The following is a 17,052-nucleotide window of genomic DNA, read 5'->3' on the forward strand; positions in this document are numbered from 1 at the left end:
TGTCCCTCCCCCTACTCATGTTCTCTGTGTCTCTCTCAAATAAATAAATAAAATCTTACAAAACAACAACAAAAAAAGAACCACGAGGAATCAGAAAGTCTTGAAGCCCTAAAACTGTTGTAACAAGCCCTTCAGGTGACCTTGATGCATATTAAGTTTTGAGAACTACTGGTCTAAAGAATCAGTGTTCAACATGAATCAATGAGTAAATATGCACTGAGGCTCTTCTGTTACAAGACAGGTCTTTGGACGCTTATGCACACCACCTCTCAGTTGTAATCTCTGCTCCTAAGCCTACTGCCATTTAGCAAAGCTCTCAAAGAAGTACTACCTCCCAATGCCAACAGCTTTTAAAACAAAGGAGCAGTACACTTTGCACCCATTAGGCCCTCTGGCCCCAATGTGAAGGATTTCTCCACCTATTTTGGGCCCTACCTGGGGGAGCTGGCCTTCAGGAACCCCATCTCGGTAGAAGATGATGCGGGTAGGCTTGAAGCGGGTAGACTTGTAGAACTGGATGAGCAGCTCACGCACCATGTAGGATAAGTCTTCAATGATCTCCTGCCGGGGTCGCTGCACCCGCACAGTAGCACAGTAACGGCTGGGATGGGCATCCATACTGCCTACCACCTAACAATCAAAGAGGCAGGATCAGCCTCCAGAACCACCAAACTTCCAACACTGTTAGGATGTAGATTTGGGGAAGCTTCTTAGCAAGAAAACTATGTAATCGAATTAGCAGGGCTTTGGATTCAGTAAGTCCTGGTTTCACGCTCTATCATGCATGCAGAAGTTATTTAATCCATCTGATCATTTTCCTCCTCTCAATAGGTAAGAAAGCCACCTGCCGGCAGTGCTACTATGGTACATGTATAAAACCTTGCATAGGACCTAGTCCACCATAAGTACCTAGTAAGTTCAATTTTCTTACCCCTTGCAGGAGGTCATGTGAAGGTCTGGCACTACTAGCTCAAAGAGCCAGAAGTTTGTCCTTTTCTCAATTCAAGTACTAATCTACCCAGGAAACACAGTGAAGAGTGTTCCTGCAGGAGGTAGGAGTAACATAATTTTCAAAGGGGACAGTGGCCAGAGCCTAGGACAGATGGCCACAAGGAGAACAAGGTTAAGCATAGTACAGGATTTCCCTGCATTTACTGTGCTTAGCCTAGTCTGCCTAGAGAAATGTGAGGGTTGAGAATAGAGAAGTGGGAAGGAAGGTTTGATCCCGCTAGCAATTCGGAAGGCTCTAGGGATGGGGAGCAGAGAAGTCAGGAGAGGGACTGGAAAGACATCTAATCTACTAGATGGACCAGGGGTAGAAATGGGGAAGAGGAAACGTCAGTTCCAGCAACTAAGTAACTACCTTCATAAGGATTTCAGAGAAGAGACATGGTCTTTCCCATATCCCAGAAGTGGGCATGGAGAGAGAGAAATCTGAACACAGAGCAAGAGTGATGGAGACTGGCCAAAGTCTCTGGCCACTGCCTACACTCTCACTGCTCTCTCTGAAAAACAGATACCATATAGAGTTAGTTTTATGAAGATACCAAGGGAGTGGATAATGGGGATGACCAGCTGAAAAAAAAGTTCTTATGAAGGGTAAAGCATCAGAGCTGAGAAAAGGAGATTATGTGTAGTCTTTGGTGCTCAGAGCTAAAATGAGAACCTTAAGAAGAAGCTGGAGAGTATCACTCACTGCTGTGATAGAAGGTTTTTTCCCATCCCCTGCTGGGGGGTGTGTAACATCTGCTCCAAGGAATATCACTGGCTGTTGAAACACGGCAGAGCTAAACAAAGAAGAGAAAACAAATGGTGAGGAGTTCGGTCATCTCTTCCTGGCACCACCTATCACCCAATTTTGGTCATCTTTCTCTTGTGTCTGATTTACTCTGCCTGGCCAGAGTCCTATATTTTTGTCAATCCCCAACATGATATCTTGCTTGACAGGGCAAGTGGGCAACACAGTTCATACCGCTGGTGTGGGACTAGGATGTTGTTAATGCCACCAAGTTTGACATTGATCTTCAGGCAGAGATTGGACAGAGTCTGAGGCGAGGTCTTAACCACATTCTTCACTTGCACACACTGTGTAGCCATTCCCAAGAGTGTATCTCCAACACGTTTCACTTCAGCTGTATGTAGGGAGAGAAGTAATTAATACATTCAACAAATATTTACTGGTGATTAGATGTTAGGCAGGATATGAGGTGGTAAGAACACAATGGTAACCAGAAACACAGGGTCCCTAATCATAGTGGTTACTGTCCAGCGATTAGTTTTAAAAGTCATGAAAAGTACAACAATGATAAATGCTGTAACAGAAAACTTCATGAAAATATGAGAGCATATAATAAGGGGTAATAACAGCCAGGAAAGGATTAAATGATAGAAACGAAACCCAAAGGTAGAAAAGCACTTAGAAGAGAGGCAGAGTTGGGGGACAGCATTCCAGACAAAGGGAACAGCATGCAAAAATGCACTCTGATAGAAGAAATGTTTGAGAAACTAAAAGGCCAAGGTAACTAAAAAGGAGAGCAAAGGAACCATGGTATGAGAGAAAGAATGTGGTCATCAGACTGATCTAGCAAGAATTAAAGATAGCTTGTACTAAGAAAACAGTCACTTAGATGGAAAGAAACAAACAGATTCAATAAATATTTAAGGGACTCAGAGATAATATATGTAAGGGAAAATAATTTTTATGGATAACATCAAGCTTCTAGTTTTTGTAATAAAACAGATAGGTCACAAGCTGTTTTTGAAACACTTTGAATTTGAAGTGCTTTTTGGTTATCCCAGTGAGGATATCAATTAGGCAATGAGAATAATAGTTGGGAGCTCAAAAGCAGCTTGAAAGGAGATACAAATTTGTTAGATATTTTATACAGATAGTAATTAAAAGCATGATCTTGATGAGATCATCAAGGAAGAGAACAGGTGAAAGGAGCAGAGCTTAGATCTGAATCTTGAGGAACTTCTAATATTTGCCAAACAGTTAAGAAGATGGGTCTTCAAAGGAGAAATACCCAGAGAACTAGGAGGAAGACAGTATTGTATTATGAACACCAAGGGAAGAGAGGGTTTCAAGAAGGAGCAAGCATTCAACAAAATCAAACACTAAGAGATCTAGTAAAATAAAGACCAGAAATATCCTTTGTTTTTCTGTTTGTTTGTTTTTTAAAATAGGCTCTACACCCAGCATAAAGTCCAATGCGGGGCTTAAACGCACAATTGTAAGATCAAGACCTAAGCTGAGATCAAGAGTCGGACAACTTAACAGTCTGAACCACCCAAGAGCCCCCATAAATGTCCTTTGAATTGATATCAAGGCAAAAAACTAATGCATAGGGGCACAAACTATTTTGGTGATATAAAGTGCCAAGGAGGAGATGTGGGATCAATGAAGGATTTAGTATGTTTTCAATGAGACCTGAACATGTTTAAAAAGCTAAAAGGATCATTTCCACTACCAAGAGAGATAGAGTAGTTAGTAACCAACCAATGCTTCTGCAGATAACATTTAGAAAAGCCAGACAAAAACAGAAATCATCCTCTGAAGGCAAGAGAGAGGTGCTGAGACAAGAACTGAAGGGGCATAAACTTCCAGAGAGGAAAAGAATCTCACCAAGGCGAGCTATCTTCTGCAGCTGCTTTTACCCTGGGTATACATGCTGCTTCTAGGCTTTGCACCAGCAAAGGAACTGCCAGGGAACAGAGAAAGCAAGAGTTTCGAAGGAGACAGACTAATTCTAAATGTGAAAGGTTAAAAACATAAAAAAAAAACACACATATTTAAAAAAAAAACATAGACTAATATGTTATGATTTGGGGATTTCTTAAACAGGACACAGAAATTACTAGCCATAAAGAAAAAATGTTACACAAATTGGTCTACATTTAAATTTTAAATTTCTGCTCAACAAAGACTCCATTAAGAAAATAAAAAGGCAAACCACGGGGCGCCTGGGTGGCTCAGTTGGTTAAGGCCTCTGCCTTCGGCTCAGGTCATGATCTCAGGGTCCTGGGATCGAGCCCCACATTGGGCTCTCTGCTGAGCAGGGAGCCTGCTTCCCCCTCTCTCTCTGCCTGCCTCTCTGCCTACTTGTGATCTCACTCTCTGTGTCAAATAAATAAATAAAACTAAAAAAAAAAAAAAAAAAAAAAAAAAAAAAAAAGGCAAACCACAAAGCAGAAAAGATATATATAATACACATATATATTTTAAACAAAAGAATTATAAATCAATTAGAAATCAATCACCTATAAATCAATCAATAAAAAAAAGGTAGTTAAGGCAACGAAAAGAAAAGGGAAAGACTTGAGTAAAAACTTTACAAAAGAGGCCAGTGAAATAGCCAACAGACATATAAAAGATACCCAACTTTATCAATCATCAGAGAAATCAAATTAAAAGCACAACATAGTATCACTAGATACCACAAAAACAGCTAAAATGAAGAGACAATATCAAGTTTGGTAAGGATATAAAATATCTAGAATTCTCATACACCGATGGTGGAAGTGTAAACTATACATTTAAAATTCCTCCTAGGGGTGCCTGGGTGGATCAGTGGGTTAAGCCTCTGCCTTCTGCTCAGGTCATGATCTCAGGGTCCTGGGATCAAGCCCCACATGGGGTTCTCTGCTCAGCGGGGAGCCTGCTTCTCCCTCGTGATCTCTCTCTCTCTCTGTCAAATAAATAAAATCTCTTTAAAAAATAAATAAATACAAATTAATTAATTAATAAAAAATAAAATTCCTCCTAGAGGACCACCTAGGTGGCTCACTCAGTTAAGCCTCTGCCTTCAGCTCGGGTCATGATCTCAGGGTCCTGGGATCGAGCCCTGCTTCGGGCTCCTTACTCAGCTAGGAGCCTGTTTATCCCTGTCTGCTATTCCCCCACCTATGCTCTCTTACTCTCTAACAAACAGAAAAAAAATCTTTATAAATAAATAAATAAATAAAATTCCTGCTAGATATACACCCAATGGAAATGGGTATATATGTTCAAAGGATACATACAAGAATGTTCACTGAGGCTTTATTTGTAACAATAAAAGCTGGAAACAATACAAATAAGACCACTGATGGCAGAATGTAAATTGTGTTATATTCATCTAATGGAAAAACTGTAACAAACCACAATTAAACATGGATGAATCTCATAATAAGCATGTTGAGTAAAAGCCAGACAACAAAAAAAGTACCTAATAAATGATTCATTTACACAAATTTCAAAGACTGTTAAAATGAATCTATGGCATTAGAAGCCAAAATAGTGATTACCATTGATGGGGAGCTGTAGTGACTGGCAGCCTGAGGTTGTGGTAATGTTTTGCTTGCAAAAATGGGTACGGCTTACCCTGCTGTAACATATTATAAAAATTCATTCAACTGAACTCTTAGGATTTCTTTATGTATACTACAATAAAAAGTTTACATTTAAAAAAAAGGGATAATATCATTAATTTAGTGGAAAGGAAGGGGTTAAAAATACTAAGGACAGGATGATGTGGTACCAGATCAGAACTGGACAAATATAACACTGTCCATCTATATGCTCAGGGCAATCACAATGCAACTAGACCTTGCTTTGGCCTCCAAGAAGGGAAGGTGAGGGTCTTTAGAATAACTGCTACTCTTATCTGCTGGCTTAATTCCTAGGCAATTAATTGTCTTCATTGTCCAAATGGCACATAATCAAGGAACAGAATGTAAGCAGAAGAAACCCAAGGTCCTAATCAAGGTTGAGACTAGAGAGAGAATATAGCATTACTGAGCCCAGGGTGGGGACAATTCTCTAAATAAGCACTGTCTTCCCCAAGCATGCTGTACTATACTATTCCCCAAGCAAGCCAATAATGGACTCTCCCCTTAATGGAGGGAACTAGAAATGTGGATAATTACTCAAGGCAGTTCTCCTAAGAAGTATCCTTATTTTGCATCCAAGGGATATCAATAAAGGCCCAGAGGCATGAAGTGGAGGTCAACCAACTTCCCTCCATAAGCAATTACTGAGTATCATGTCAGTGGAAGGCTCTACCTTAAGTTTATATGTGCAGGGGAAGAAGGTTTCAGAGCAAAATAAGATCTATTCTATGCTCAAAATAGTATCAAGGAAGGCAGTAACTGATTAGCAGCCTGATAAAATTTCCAGAGGAATCCAAAAAGATTTATCCTTTAGGTAGGATGAGAGATGGCTTCCAGAAATAAATACACTTAAATTGAGACTTGAGAGAATTTTAAGGGGAACAGGGGGATAGGAAGAAGAGTACTTAGATACTCTAGAAAAAGGCAAATGATGTAAACAAAGCCAGAGATTAGAAAGCATAGGCAAGAAACGAGCATTTAGGGCATCTGGGTGGCTGAGCCGGTTAAGAATCTGCCTTCGGTTCAGGTCACGATCCCGGGGTTTGGGGACTGAGTCCCGCATTGGGCTCCGGGCTCCTTAGGAGCCTGCTTCTCCCCTCTGCCTCTCTGTCGCCATCTCTCGTGAATAAGTAAAGTCTTAAGAAAGGAAGGAAGGAAGGAAAGAAGGAGGCATTTAGAGTATCTACTATGTTCCAGGCACTTGCTAGATGTCGCTTTTTTTTTTTTAATGATTTTATTTATCTTTTTGACACACAGAGAGAGACACAGCAAGGGAGGGAACATAAGCAGGGGGAGCCATAGAGGGAGAAGCAGGCTCCTTGTTGAGCAGAGAGCCTGACGCAGGGCTTGATCCCAGGACACTGGGATCATGACCCAAGTGGAAGGCAGACGCCCAATGACTGAGCCACCCAGGCGCCCCATAGATGTTGCTTTTTATGTAATTAATTCATGAGGTTCAAAAAGGTTAGGTACTTTGCCTAAATCAGTACACTGCCATAGCCAGAATTAAAATCTATTTCTATCTAATTCCAGAACAAGTGATCTTTCCAGTACGTGTGGCAAAGGGAATAGTACAAGATAAAGCTAAAAAGGTTAAACTAAGATCACGGCCCTGAAAATTTTTATTTTGTGAATTCATACCAATGAAGGTTTTTTGGGGGAGCAGAGTCACAAAAGGGCTCATCCAGTAAATGAAAAACCTTTCTTATTCAAGAAAGATTTAAGAAAAAATGTTAGAATTCAGTTGAGAAGTCTGGGTGGAGAGCAGAGAATAGATCTTAAGACAGTAAAAAAGATGATGATGGAGATGAAGCAAAGAGAAGACAGACTGCCTCCAGAGTTTGGATCAAAGTACCAAGAAGCAATTACGATGTCAAACACAGAAGACATAAAGAAAAGAGCTTACTGATAAAAAGAGAAGACAAGCTACTAAAGAGATGTCCACCAAAACAAATTATAAGAGCAGAGACTACATCTGTTTCATTCACCAATGTATTTAGAACCTAGCACAGTGTTTGATACACAGTAAGTGATTAATAAACGCTTACAGAAGCGAGAAAGGTCAAAGGGACAGATGGGAACAGCAGAGAGGTCAAGGGTTGGACCAAGATTTAACAATACATTATAATAGATATTAATAAGAGGTAATGATGTAAGCAACTGACATAAATGAAAATTTCACTAGAATGTAAAGATAGAAAAGGCAGGGTATAGAAATCTGGAAAATACCAAGCATATGTGGTAATAACAAAAATAATTAAAGAGAGACAGGAGAAAGTCAAGCGAAGAAAAGTGACAAAGGTCACAGATGGCTCTCTGCAGGGAAGTTTTGGAGAAAGTTAGAGGTAAGACAGATGAAAGAGGCAAAGGAGTAAGTGGGTGGTGAGGAAGTGGGTCTAGAGAATGTGGAGAACTCATTCAAAAAGTATGATGAAGAAAAACAAGAAACAGAAGACAAAAGCTAAAGGAGATGGCATAACTGTGGTAATGTACTCTTGGATGGGGAATCTAAACAAGTTTGAGGATGAAAGGGTATCAAGTCCCAAAAGCGGCAGGATGAGATGGGAACAAAAGCATACATGGGTTGAACAAGGTAAGAGAAGGGACATCTCTTCTTCTGAAACAGGAGAGGTGTTGGGAACACAGAGTAAAGGAACTGAGCCAGAGATATATAAATCCATCCCTATTCTTAAAAGTGGGAGAGATCTACTGGGGTGCCTGGGTGGCTCAGTGGGTTAAAGCCTCTGCCTCTGGCTTGGGTCATGGTTCCAGGGTCCTGGGATTGAGCCCTGCATTAGGCTCTGTGCTCAGCAAGAAGCTTGCTTCCCACCGCCACTCGCCTGCCTGCCTCTCTGCCTACTTGTGATCCCTGTCTGTCAAATAAGTAAGTAAAATCTTTAAAAAAAAAAATAAAAAATAAAAAAAAATAAAAGTGGGAGAGAGAGAAAACTTCTCAGAAAGTCTAAGTCATTCCCAGGCAACAAACCACTTACTGAACCACCACAAATTCTGCTTGAGTGTGCTACACAATGTCCTGATAGACAACACACTCCTAGGCATAGGAAGGAATCTGGACTGACCTGTATCTGTATCTGGCTCAGCTTACCCTGGCATAAAGATCAACACACAGAGGACCCCAGTAAATGCTACTGGAATGGAGTGTGAGCAGATAAGCAGGACCTGGGATAACTCAAAGGCTCATACAGGCTAATATTTCTCCTTCAAAAGGAATGCTGATATTAAGGAAGAACTCTGGCTAGAGCAAAGAACCCACACTGAGTCCCCCCTGGAAGCCTCGAGGGAGCTACCCTGAGAAAAGTCCTATCTTCATTATCACTGTCCCCAGAGAACTGTACCATACACTGGCGTCTTCCCTGGCAGGATGACGATAATGAGCTGCAGCCCTGAGTAGGTGTTCTTGAGATGCCGGAACATGGGCTCCACGCTGTCTGCCCCCTGCGCGTATTTGCAGAAGCAAGGCTGGCCCTGGATGGGCATCCCTGCATCCTTGGAAATCTTCCGTAGCTGGTCTGTGAAGTTCCTGCAGCACAAGTATGGTCATGACAGGAGGCGGTGAGTCCCACTTCAATACCACTGAACAAATGCCACTATCTTAGGTACCTAGCACCAGGACAGCCAATGAGAAATTCTGACATAAAAGAGACGTGATCACCGCCAGTGTAAAAAACCAAATTTATAGTTGAGTAGGACAAAAATCACACTTGCTAAGTATTCAATGGTATAAGCAGAGAGCCAAGGGAGCCCAGAGAAGGGACCTGTGGGAATTCTGAGTCCCTACCTTGTCCCACTCAAGTAGCTGATTCGCGTGCACTAAGTCCATAGCAATAGGCAAATGCCCAAGAGACAGGCCTCTGTTCATATTAAAATAAACTCCAACAGTGCTCAAAGCACAGGAGGTACTCAGTAAAAATGAGCTCCCTCCTCCCCTACTGATTCTTTTAAGCCTAAGAGCAAATAATTAAACAAGCTTCTTTCCTTTGGCTCTGGGGCTTTACCCTAGGAAAGGAAGACAAAGTTGGAAGTAAGGGTACACATGCAGATTTTAAAAATCAAGCTATATACGTACGATGATAGATTGAAAGAATAGCAGAAAATTTAACTTGAAAAATCCTACTTTTTTTTTTTTTTTTTTTGAAAATCCTACATTTAGAGTAAAAACATACAGAGAATAAAACCAATAACTTAGGGGACATTATATAGTATATAAATACAAATATGATAGATTCAGAAGCCTACATAGTGAGAAAATAACTATTTTTTCACGTATCTAGTAAAAAAAAAAGGCAAACAGATAAATACAGTATGATACTGTTATGTAAAATCTAAAATCACTTGGGGGGTGCCTTGGTGACATATGTGGTTGAACTCTGACTCTTGGTTTTGGCTGGGTTATGATCTCAGGGTCATGAGATTGAGCCCCACGTTGGGCTCCATGCTCAGCTTGGAGTCTGCTTGGGTTTCTCTCACCCTTTCCTTCTGCCTCTTCCCACTTCCCCACTTCCCTACCCATGAGCTGTCTCTCTCTCTCTAAAATAAATAAATAAATCTTTTAAAATGTTTTAAAATCATTTATATACAGGTACATAAAACATAAATTAGATGGAAAGTCATAATAGTTCATGATAGTGACTACATTAGAGGGAGGAACTGAACTAATATGGAGAATATAAAGGTATCAAACTTAGTAAGTCAAATTTAGTAAGTGGGTCTCTACTTCAAAGAAAGTGGTATACCCAATCTTTTCTCTACCACCAAATCACACTTAACTATTGTGTTCTCTGCTGGAGGTCACATGTTGAAAGAAGTCTACAATAGAGAAGATCTTGAAATCCTCTCCTAAAAGGGATACAGTGGAGGTAACAGAACTTCTTTAGCCAAAAGAAAAATTCTAAGGGTTGACCATAGGACTCCCTCATCCATTCCCAATTACCAATTTCTCTACCTCCACAGCCATCTTCACTTCTCCCTCTCTCTTAGCAGAAAGGATGCCTTTTCCTGTGCTCTGGATCCCATCCCCTCACTCACACTTAGGAACTTTGCTCTATTTACTTTCCAGTTCCTCAGAGTTCTTATATTCAGCCTCTATTCACCCTGTACATTCTCCCTGGACAATGTCATTCACTACCATACCCAAAGACTCAGATTTTAATCTTTAGCCCAGAACCAAACATCCAACTGGGTACCACTGACCCAGGTGTACAAGTCATATTCTTACCCTTTGCATCTGGGGATCACTGGGAGAAGGGAATGTCTGACGAACAGATGCCCAACTCTGAGATTCTAGGTTTATCTGTTTCTGTACCCCAAAATACCCCAAAGGATTTTTTCAAAAGAACTGTGCAGGGATAAAAACATGAGAATGAGAGACGCATACAGAGAATACAGCTACCAACAAGCTGACGACAGAAAGGCAGAGAGCTGGGAGCCCTTCCGACATTGCTAAGGGCCAGCTCTCTAATGCTAAGCCAAGGTTACGAGTGGACTGATCTAAATGGCGCTAAAATCCCCAACCCCAGGAAGGGGGACAAGAGGAACTCATTTAAAAGAAACTATTGGGGCGCCTGGGTGGCTCAGTGGGTTAAAGCCTCAGTGGGTTAAAGACCCTGCCTCAGCTTAGGTCATGATCTCAGGGTCTCCGGATCGAGCCCCACATCAGGCTCTCTGCTCAGCAGGAAGCCTGCTTCCCCTCCTCTCTCTCTCTCTCTCTCTGCCTGTCTCTCTGTCTACTTGTGATCTCTGTCAAATAAATAAATAAAATCTTTAAAAAAAAAAAAAGAAAGAAAGAAAGAAAGGAGAGAAACTATTAAGGGTGCCTGGGTGGGTCAGTCATTAAGCATCTGCCTTCGGCTCAGTCATGATCCCAGGGTCCTGGGATTGAGCCCCACATTAGACTCCCTGTTCCAGGGAAAGCCTGTTCTCCCTCTATCACTCCCCCTGCTTGTGTTCCCTTTCTCACTGTGTCTTTGTCAAAATAAATAAATAAAATCTTTAAAAAAATAAAAAACAAATTAAAAACTAATAATAAATAAACTATTAAGTGTGATGGTGGTAGTTATCTATCTATGAGGGGAGAAGGGAGAAAGACAGGTAGGGCAGCCAGAGTCCCTACATTCATCAGGTGCTACTGTAACTAATTCTTACAAAATCCCCAATGCCAGCTGAACCTGCCAGGACACACACTCTATTATCCTTGTCAATACCCAAAGTGGTCAGCTCCACCAACTCTTCCTCAGTCTAGGTGTGCACTGACCCTTTGACCCTACTCTAGATCCAAATAAGAAGCGACCACATCAAAAGACTACAGGAAATAGTGAACTATATACTTTAAATGGGTTAATTTTGCAGTACTTGAAATATCTCAATAAAAAAAACCTGACTTTACTATTCATTCATTCACTCAAGACCATTACTCCCCTTATGTATTCCTTTAAATCATTTGGCTATATCATTTTCTTCATTGCTGTCATCTGTCCCTAGCCCCTCAGCCACAGGTAGCTAAGAGGCCCTTACAACTCATGTTCATCTAATTCAGGTCACTTGGACCTGAATGAACAAATTCTGTATATAGGAGAGGAGAGCCCAGAGAACCAGCTGAGCTTTTGTTTCCAATGAGGAATATAAGCTTTGAAGCCTCAGATCTGATTTGATCCCAACTCTGACAACTTCTTGATATGCAAACCTTATACAAGGTACTCTTTGAGCCTCAGTCTCCTGAAAATGGAAATACCACCACCTACTCACTGTGAAGATGAAATGAGAAAACATAAAATTAAGTAGTGTTGCTGTAACATTATAGTCATCACTGTATTATTTACTACCAATGTTAGTAATTATAACAATAAAATAATTCAGGTCTCCTTTAGGAGATTCATGTCCTAAAATCATCATCTCTGACACAAATACAACTTATGGAGACTTTTGACCACAGATGGACAGAAAAGGAACAGGCAGAAGTTTGAGCCAGGAAGCACAGGGAAGCAGCGTCAAGAGTCAGAAAGAAGAGACCACAAATCAAATCTTGGCCCTTTGTGGGTAGGGGAAGGTAGGCAGCTCTAGGGTGCTTCCCACCCTTCCACCCATACATCCAAAACTCCTTACTTGAGCACCTCTTCTCGACACTGCTTTTGGGGTGCGAAGCAGGCGATGGCCCAGACTTTGATCTCAATCCCGTTGTAGAACTGTTTCCCCCGCATGTCCCAGACACCCTGATTAGGTGTAGCAATGGCCCGGTTCTGGGGATAGGGAGAGGGGGCGCCCAGGTGAGCCTCAGTAGAGCCAGGTGAGTAGGGGAGCAAAAGCCCCTGGCTATATAAACCCAATTCCCCTCTCCCATATGCCCCAGAGATGTTGTCTGGCCCTGACCCTGCTCACCCGGCCGCCGTACTGCAAGATGGGCGCCGGCAGCACTCGCCCCGTCACCTCCGTCATGTCATCCTTCACTTTGATCCCAAATTCCTGGATGTAGGGATCTAGGTTGTAGCTGGCATTCTTCATCTGCAAGACAAAAGGAGGGGATCTCAGGAGAGCAGCAGCTTGGCAATACTGCTCACCCTCTGGGTCCCAAGGAGAAAGCCCTGAAGAGCAGCTGGGGCTGGCAAGTAATAGCCCTAAAAAGGGGGGGAAAGTGGAAAATGAAGTAAGTGGGAGTGGATAACACAGGGAAGTAATATAGGAGGGAAAAAGAAATAGGAAGCCAAGTAGCTACAGGGTCAAGAAACAAGAGCAGTCCTATGGAATCCCAGGCAACAAATCCAGACTTTGTGTTCTCCTGAGGATCCTGCCAAGGCAGAAAAGCATCTATGCTACCAGGGGCCCCAATGACTGAGCAACCAAGCACACATTTCTCTGCAGCCCTACTGACCAGGCGGCTAATCTCCTCCTGTCTGTCTGGGGCCGACCTAGCTGTAGCCTTTATCATGGTCGAAGTCTGGTTGTCGGTCAACTTCTTAATGCAGCGCTGCCCAGCCACAATGTTACAGACCTGAGGAAACGAGAAGGACAGGTAGCTCTGGCTTGAGTACAGTCCACCCTGTACCCAGAGCCCCACAATAAGGGAAGAGACCTTGGCTGTCAGCCCTGGGAAGGTGATTGCAAAATCTCTTGTGCAGAGACAAGTTAAGTTAGAAAATATCCATGTACAATACAAAAGGCAATACAGCCACTTTGTCATTAACAGATTGGAATCCAGAGCCAGATCTAGGTTCAGGTCTCATGTTAACTGGGGTGAACAGTTAACAATCTCATAGGGTTGTTCAGAGACTAAATAAAATAAAGCACTTAAAGGACCGCATATAGTTCTGGAACACAGTAAACACTCCGTAAACTCTAGCATAAATTATTATTTACCAAAGGACCCAGTATAGAGCTCTTCTGAATACTAAAAAACTCAATACACACAAACTGGATTCCAAAGGTAGTAGACAGCCCTTCAATGGTGACAAGCAGTCAGCTGCTCCCCTGCAATCCACCAGGAGAACTAGAGATGGCTCTTAACTCTTGAGCCCCAGCCTACAGATGATCACTAAGCCCTTGGACTACAGAAACCAGTCTCTATTGGCTGACAGCGTCCTCTATTGGTGTGAGTTCCTGCCATGCATTCCTGTTTTGGGACCCAAGAGAACACAGCAGAGATCAGAAAAAAGACTTTCTAGTAGGGTACAAGACTTCCATTCCCCAATATACTATATTCAAGATGCTGTGAACAGGAAGCCTTTTGGCAGAGTAGAGAGAGCCAGTAGGTTGGAAGGACTTGAGTTTTAAGTCCAGCTTTGCCATTTCTAGCTGATATTAACTTGGGCAGGTCTCTTAACTACTCTGAGACTCTGCTTCTTTAATTTCAGTAACGGGATAAAACACTAGCTGTCTACAAGGTTGTTGTGAGGAGTTACACAAAATGAAATGTATAATTTGTTCACGTAGGGCCAACACTATTTAAGTACTGGTTTTCCTCCTAATTTCCGAAGTTTATTGTGAACAATGGTAGGAAAACCAGGACAAGGTCACCTGCCCTTAAATTCCATATCCCAAAGAATATACAAATTAGTCAATTCAATTAATAAAAATCTAGAATTGTTAAAATTTAGGAGGTTGCCTTCTTAAAAGCACCTTAAAGTTGTGGCACTCTTGATAGATAATTTAAGCTACAGAATCAACATTAGGGAAAAAACTAAAGCAGGGATATGGAGAAATTGGAACCCTGTGCACTGCTCATGAGAATATGAAATGGTACAGCCACTGTGGAAACAGTATGGTGAATCCTCACAAAGTTAAACACATAATTACAATATGATGCAGTAAATCTACATCTGAGTATGTACTCAAAAGAAGTGAAAGCAGGTACTAGAATATCTGTACACCTATATTCATAGCAACATTATTCAGTATAGCTAAAAAGGTAAAATCAACCTAATGTATCCATCAGTGAAGGAATGGATTAAAAAATGTGGCATATATGTACCAAAAAATATTACTTAGCCCTGAAAAGGAAAAAAAATTCTGACACATGATACAATTTAATGAACCTTAAAGACATTATGCTAAGTGGAATATGCCAGTCAAAAAAAGGCATATATTATATAATTTTATTCATATGAAATGTCCAGAACAGACAAATGCACAAAGACAGAAATAGATTAGTGATTACTTAGGGCTGATTGGTGAGAGAAGTGTAAGTGACTACTGATGGATATGGGTTTTCTTCTGGAAATGATGAAATATTTTAGAATTAGATAATAATGATGGTTATACAATTTTAAGCATACTAAAAACCACTGAACTATTCATTTTAAGAGGGTACGTTTTATGTATACAAATTATATCTTGATAAAGTTATTCTAAACAGTGATATTAAAAAAAAAAAAAAAAAGATCCCACCTGGCTAAAATTGCCTACATGATTGGACCCTGCACCTCTCTCTGAAATCATCCCCTACTACTTTTCCCCTCATATACTACATACCAGCCACTATGGCCTTCTAGCTCTTAAAAAAATCCAAGCTCCCTTATGCTTTAGAGAGTTTGTACTTATTACTTACTTCCTGCCTGGAAGGATCTTCCCTCATGTTAATGAAGGTTGTCTCTAACTCAAAATATAGGACTCAAATGTCACCTAAAAGAGACCCTCCCTGACTATAATAACTAAAATGGCTCTCCAAACCCCTCTTCCCTTACTTCTGTTCCCTTTATCTGTTTTATTATTCTTATACCACTTACAGGTATGTCAAACTATCTTATTTATTGTCTATCTCCCCCTTCTAGAATATTAAGCTCTATGACAGCAGGGACCTTGTCTGTCTTGTTAATCTCTACATTCCCGGCACCTAAAAGAGCAAATAACACACAGCAGGAGCTCAATTAATATTTGTTAAATAAACAAATGATAATAAGAATAAAAATATGTCATTATATAAATTATTCACCTTGGAAACTAATGTTTACACAGAAGTAATGTTAATTTGCTAAAAATCTTAGCTTGCAGAAGATATTAACTAAAGCCTATCTACTTAGCTAGATTAGTCTTTGAAGACTCCTGCTTTCACCTCAAGAGAACATACTGTCTTCATCCCACTTTCCGTGCATCAACAGCTTTTTTTTTTTTTAAGATTTTATTTATTTATTTGAGACAGAGATCACAAGTAGGCAGAGAGGCAGGCAGAGAAAGAGGGGGAAGCAGGCTTCCTGCCGAGCAGAGAGCCCAATGCGGGGCTCCATCCCAGGACCCTGAGACCATGACCTGAGCCGAGGGCAGAGGCTTAACCCAATAAGCCACCCAGGCGCCCACATCAACAGCTATTAACTAAAGTCAGAGTTCCTAGGTTTTGGGATCTTATCTTCCCTCTGCCTAATTTCCTCTGATTAGCTCTAAAATCCCAGAAGCTAATGGAAGGCTTGAGCTTTGGTCCCAGCTATTTGACTCTTGCTGTGGAAACAGAGTGAGATGTTATTCTAGGTTAGTGCTCCTCCAATTTTAATGTTCATATGAATCCTCTCTGGATTTTGTTAAAAGATTTTGATTCAACAGTTCTAGGTGGAACCTGAGATTCCACATTTCAAACAAGTCCCACTTGTTTCACATTTCAAACAAGTCCCACATTTCAAACAAGTCCCCAAAGTAGTATGTGTTGCTATTGGTCTACTGACCACACTTTGTGAGTAGTACCGGACTAAACAATGAAGAAGTCAGCAGTAGTTTCTCATTACGCATTTTGGCTAGTATATACCAAATCAAATATAGCCCAATGGTTCTGCATTTGTATTCTAGAATTTAAATAGCATTTTTATTCTTGAACTGCAGGATTTCAAAGATCTGTTAAAGCATAAAGATATGATAAATCTTGGGGCTAAAACCTTTTCAAAAGGAACACACCGATCACCACAGTGATAACAGTGAATAGGATTCACATTGTAACTAACAGATATCTCTATTTTCTGGAAAATAAGGTATACTTGTATCTCTAGATCATTTAGGAGGCCCAGCTCCAGGTAAGAAAAATCAAAAGTTAAGACAGGATAGGAGAAATAAAAATTAAAATGAATTCAGGTATCTGAAATCTCTGTCCTGAATGAACTACTTATTTATTAAACATAAATACAGCTTTCACCTTACCTGGCAGTCCTAAAAGAACATGATAGCAGGATGGGGAATAACGAAAGAAATTAGCAG

General features: G+C 40.9%; 1 protein-coding gene across 4 annotated transcripts in view; it reads right to left on the reverse strand.

Annotated features, from left to right (window-relative positions):
- Window positions 1–17,052, reverse strand: part of LOC125097165 (protein argonaute-1) — a 38,794-nt gene that overhangs the window by 9,423 nt on the left and 12,319 nt on the right. For 3 of the 4 annotated variants that reach the window (XM_047724685.1, XM_047724687.1, XM_047724688.1), the window contains 7 exons: window positions 13,253–13,372; window positions 12,754–12,885; window positions 12,490–12,623; window positions 8,727–8,911; window positions 1,973–2,132; window positions 1,697–1,787; window positions 436–630 (listed from right to left, as the gene is read on the reverse strand). In XM_047724685.1, the coding sequence (XP_047580641.1) occupies window positions 436–630; window positions 1,697–1,787; window positions 1,973–2,132; window positions 8,727–8,911; window positions 12,490–12,623; window positions 12,754–12,885; window positions 13,253–13,372 (1,017 nt within the window). The remainder of the gene's footprint in view (window positions 1–435; window positions 631–1,696; window positions 1,788–1,972; window positions 2,133–8,726; window positions 8,912–12,489; window positions 12,624–12,753; window positions 12,886–13,252; window positions 13,373–17,052) is intronic. The other variant, XM_047724686.1, reaches the window with a different exon arrangement.

The sequence above is a fragment of the Lutra lutra genome, chromosome 4, assembly GCF_902655055.1.
Source record: "Lutra lutra chromosome 4, mLutLut1.2, whole genome shotgun sequence".
NCBI classification, from domain to species: Eukaryota; Metazoa; Chordata; class Mammalia; order Carnivora; family Mustelidae; genus Lutra; species Lutra lutra.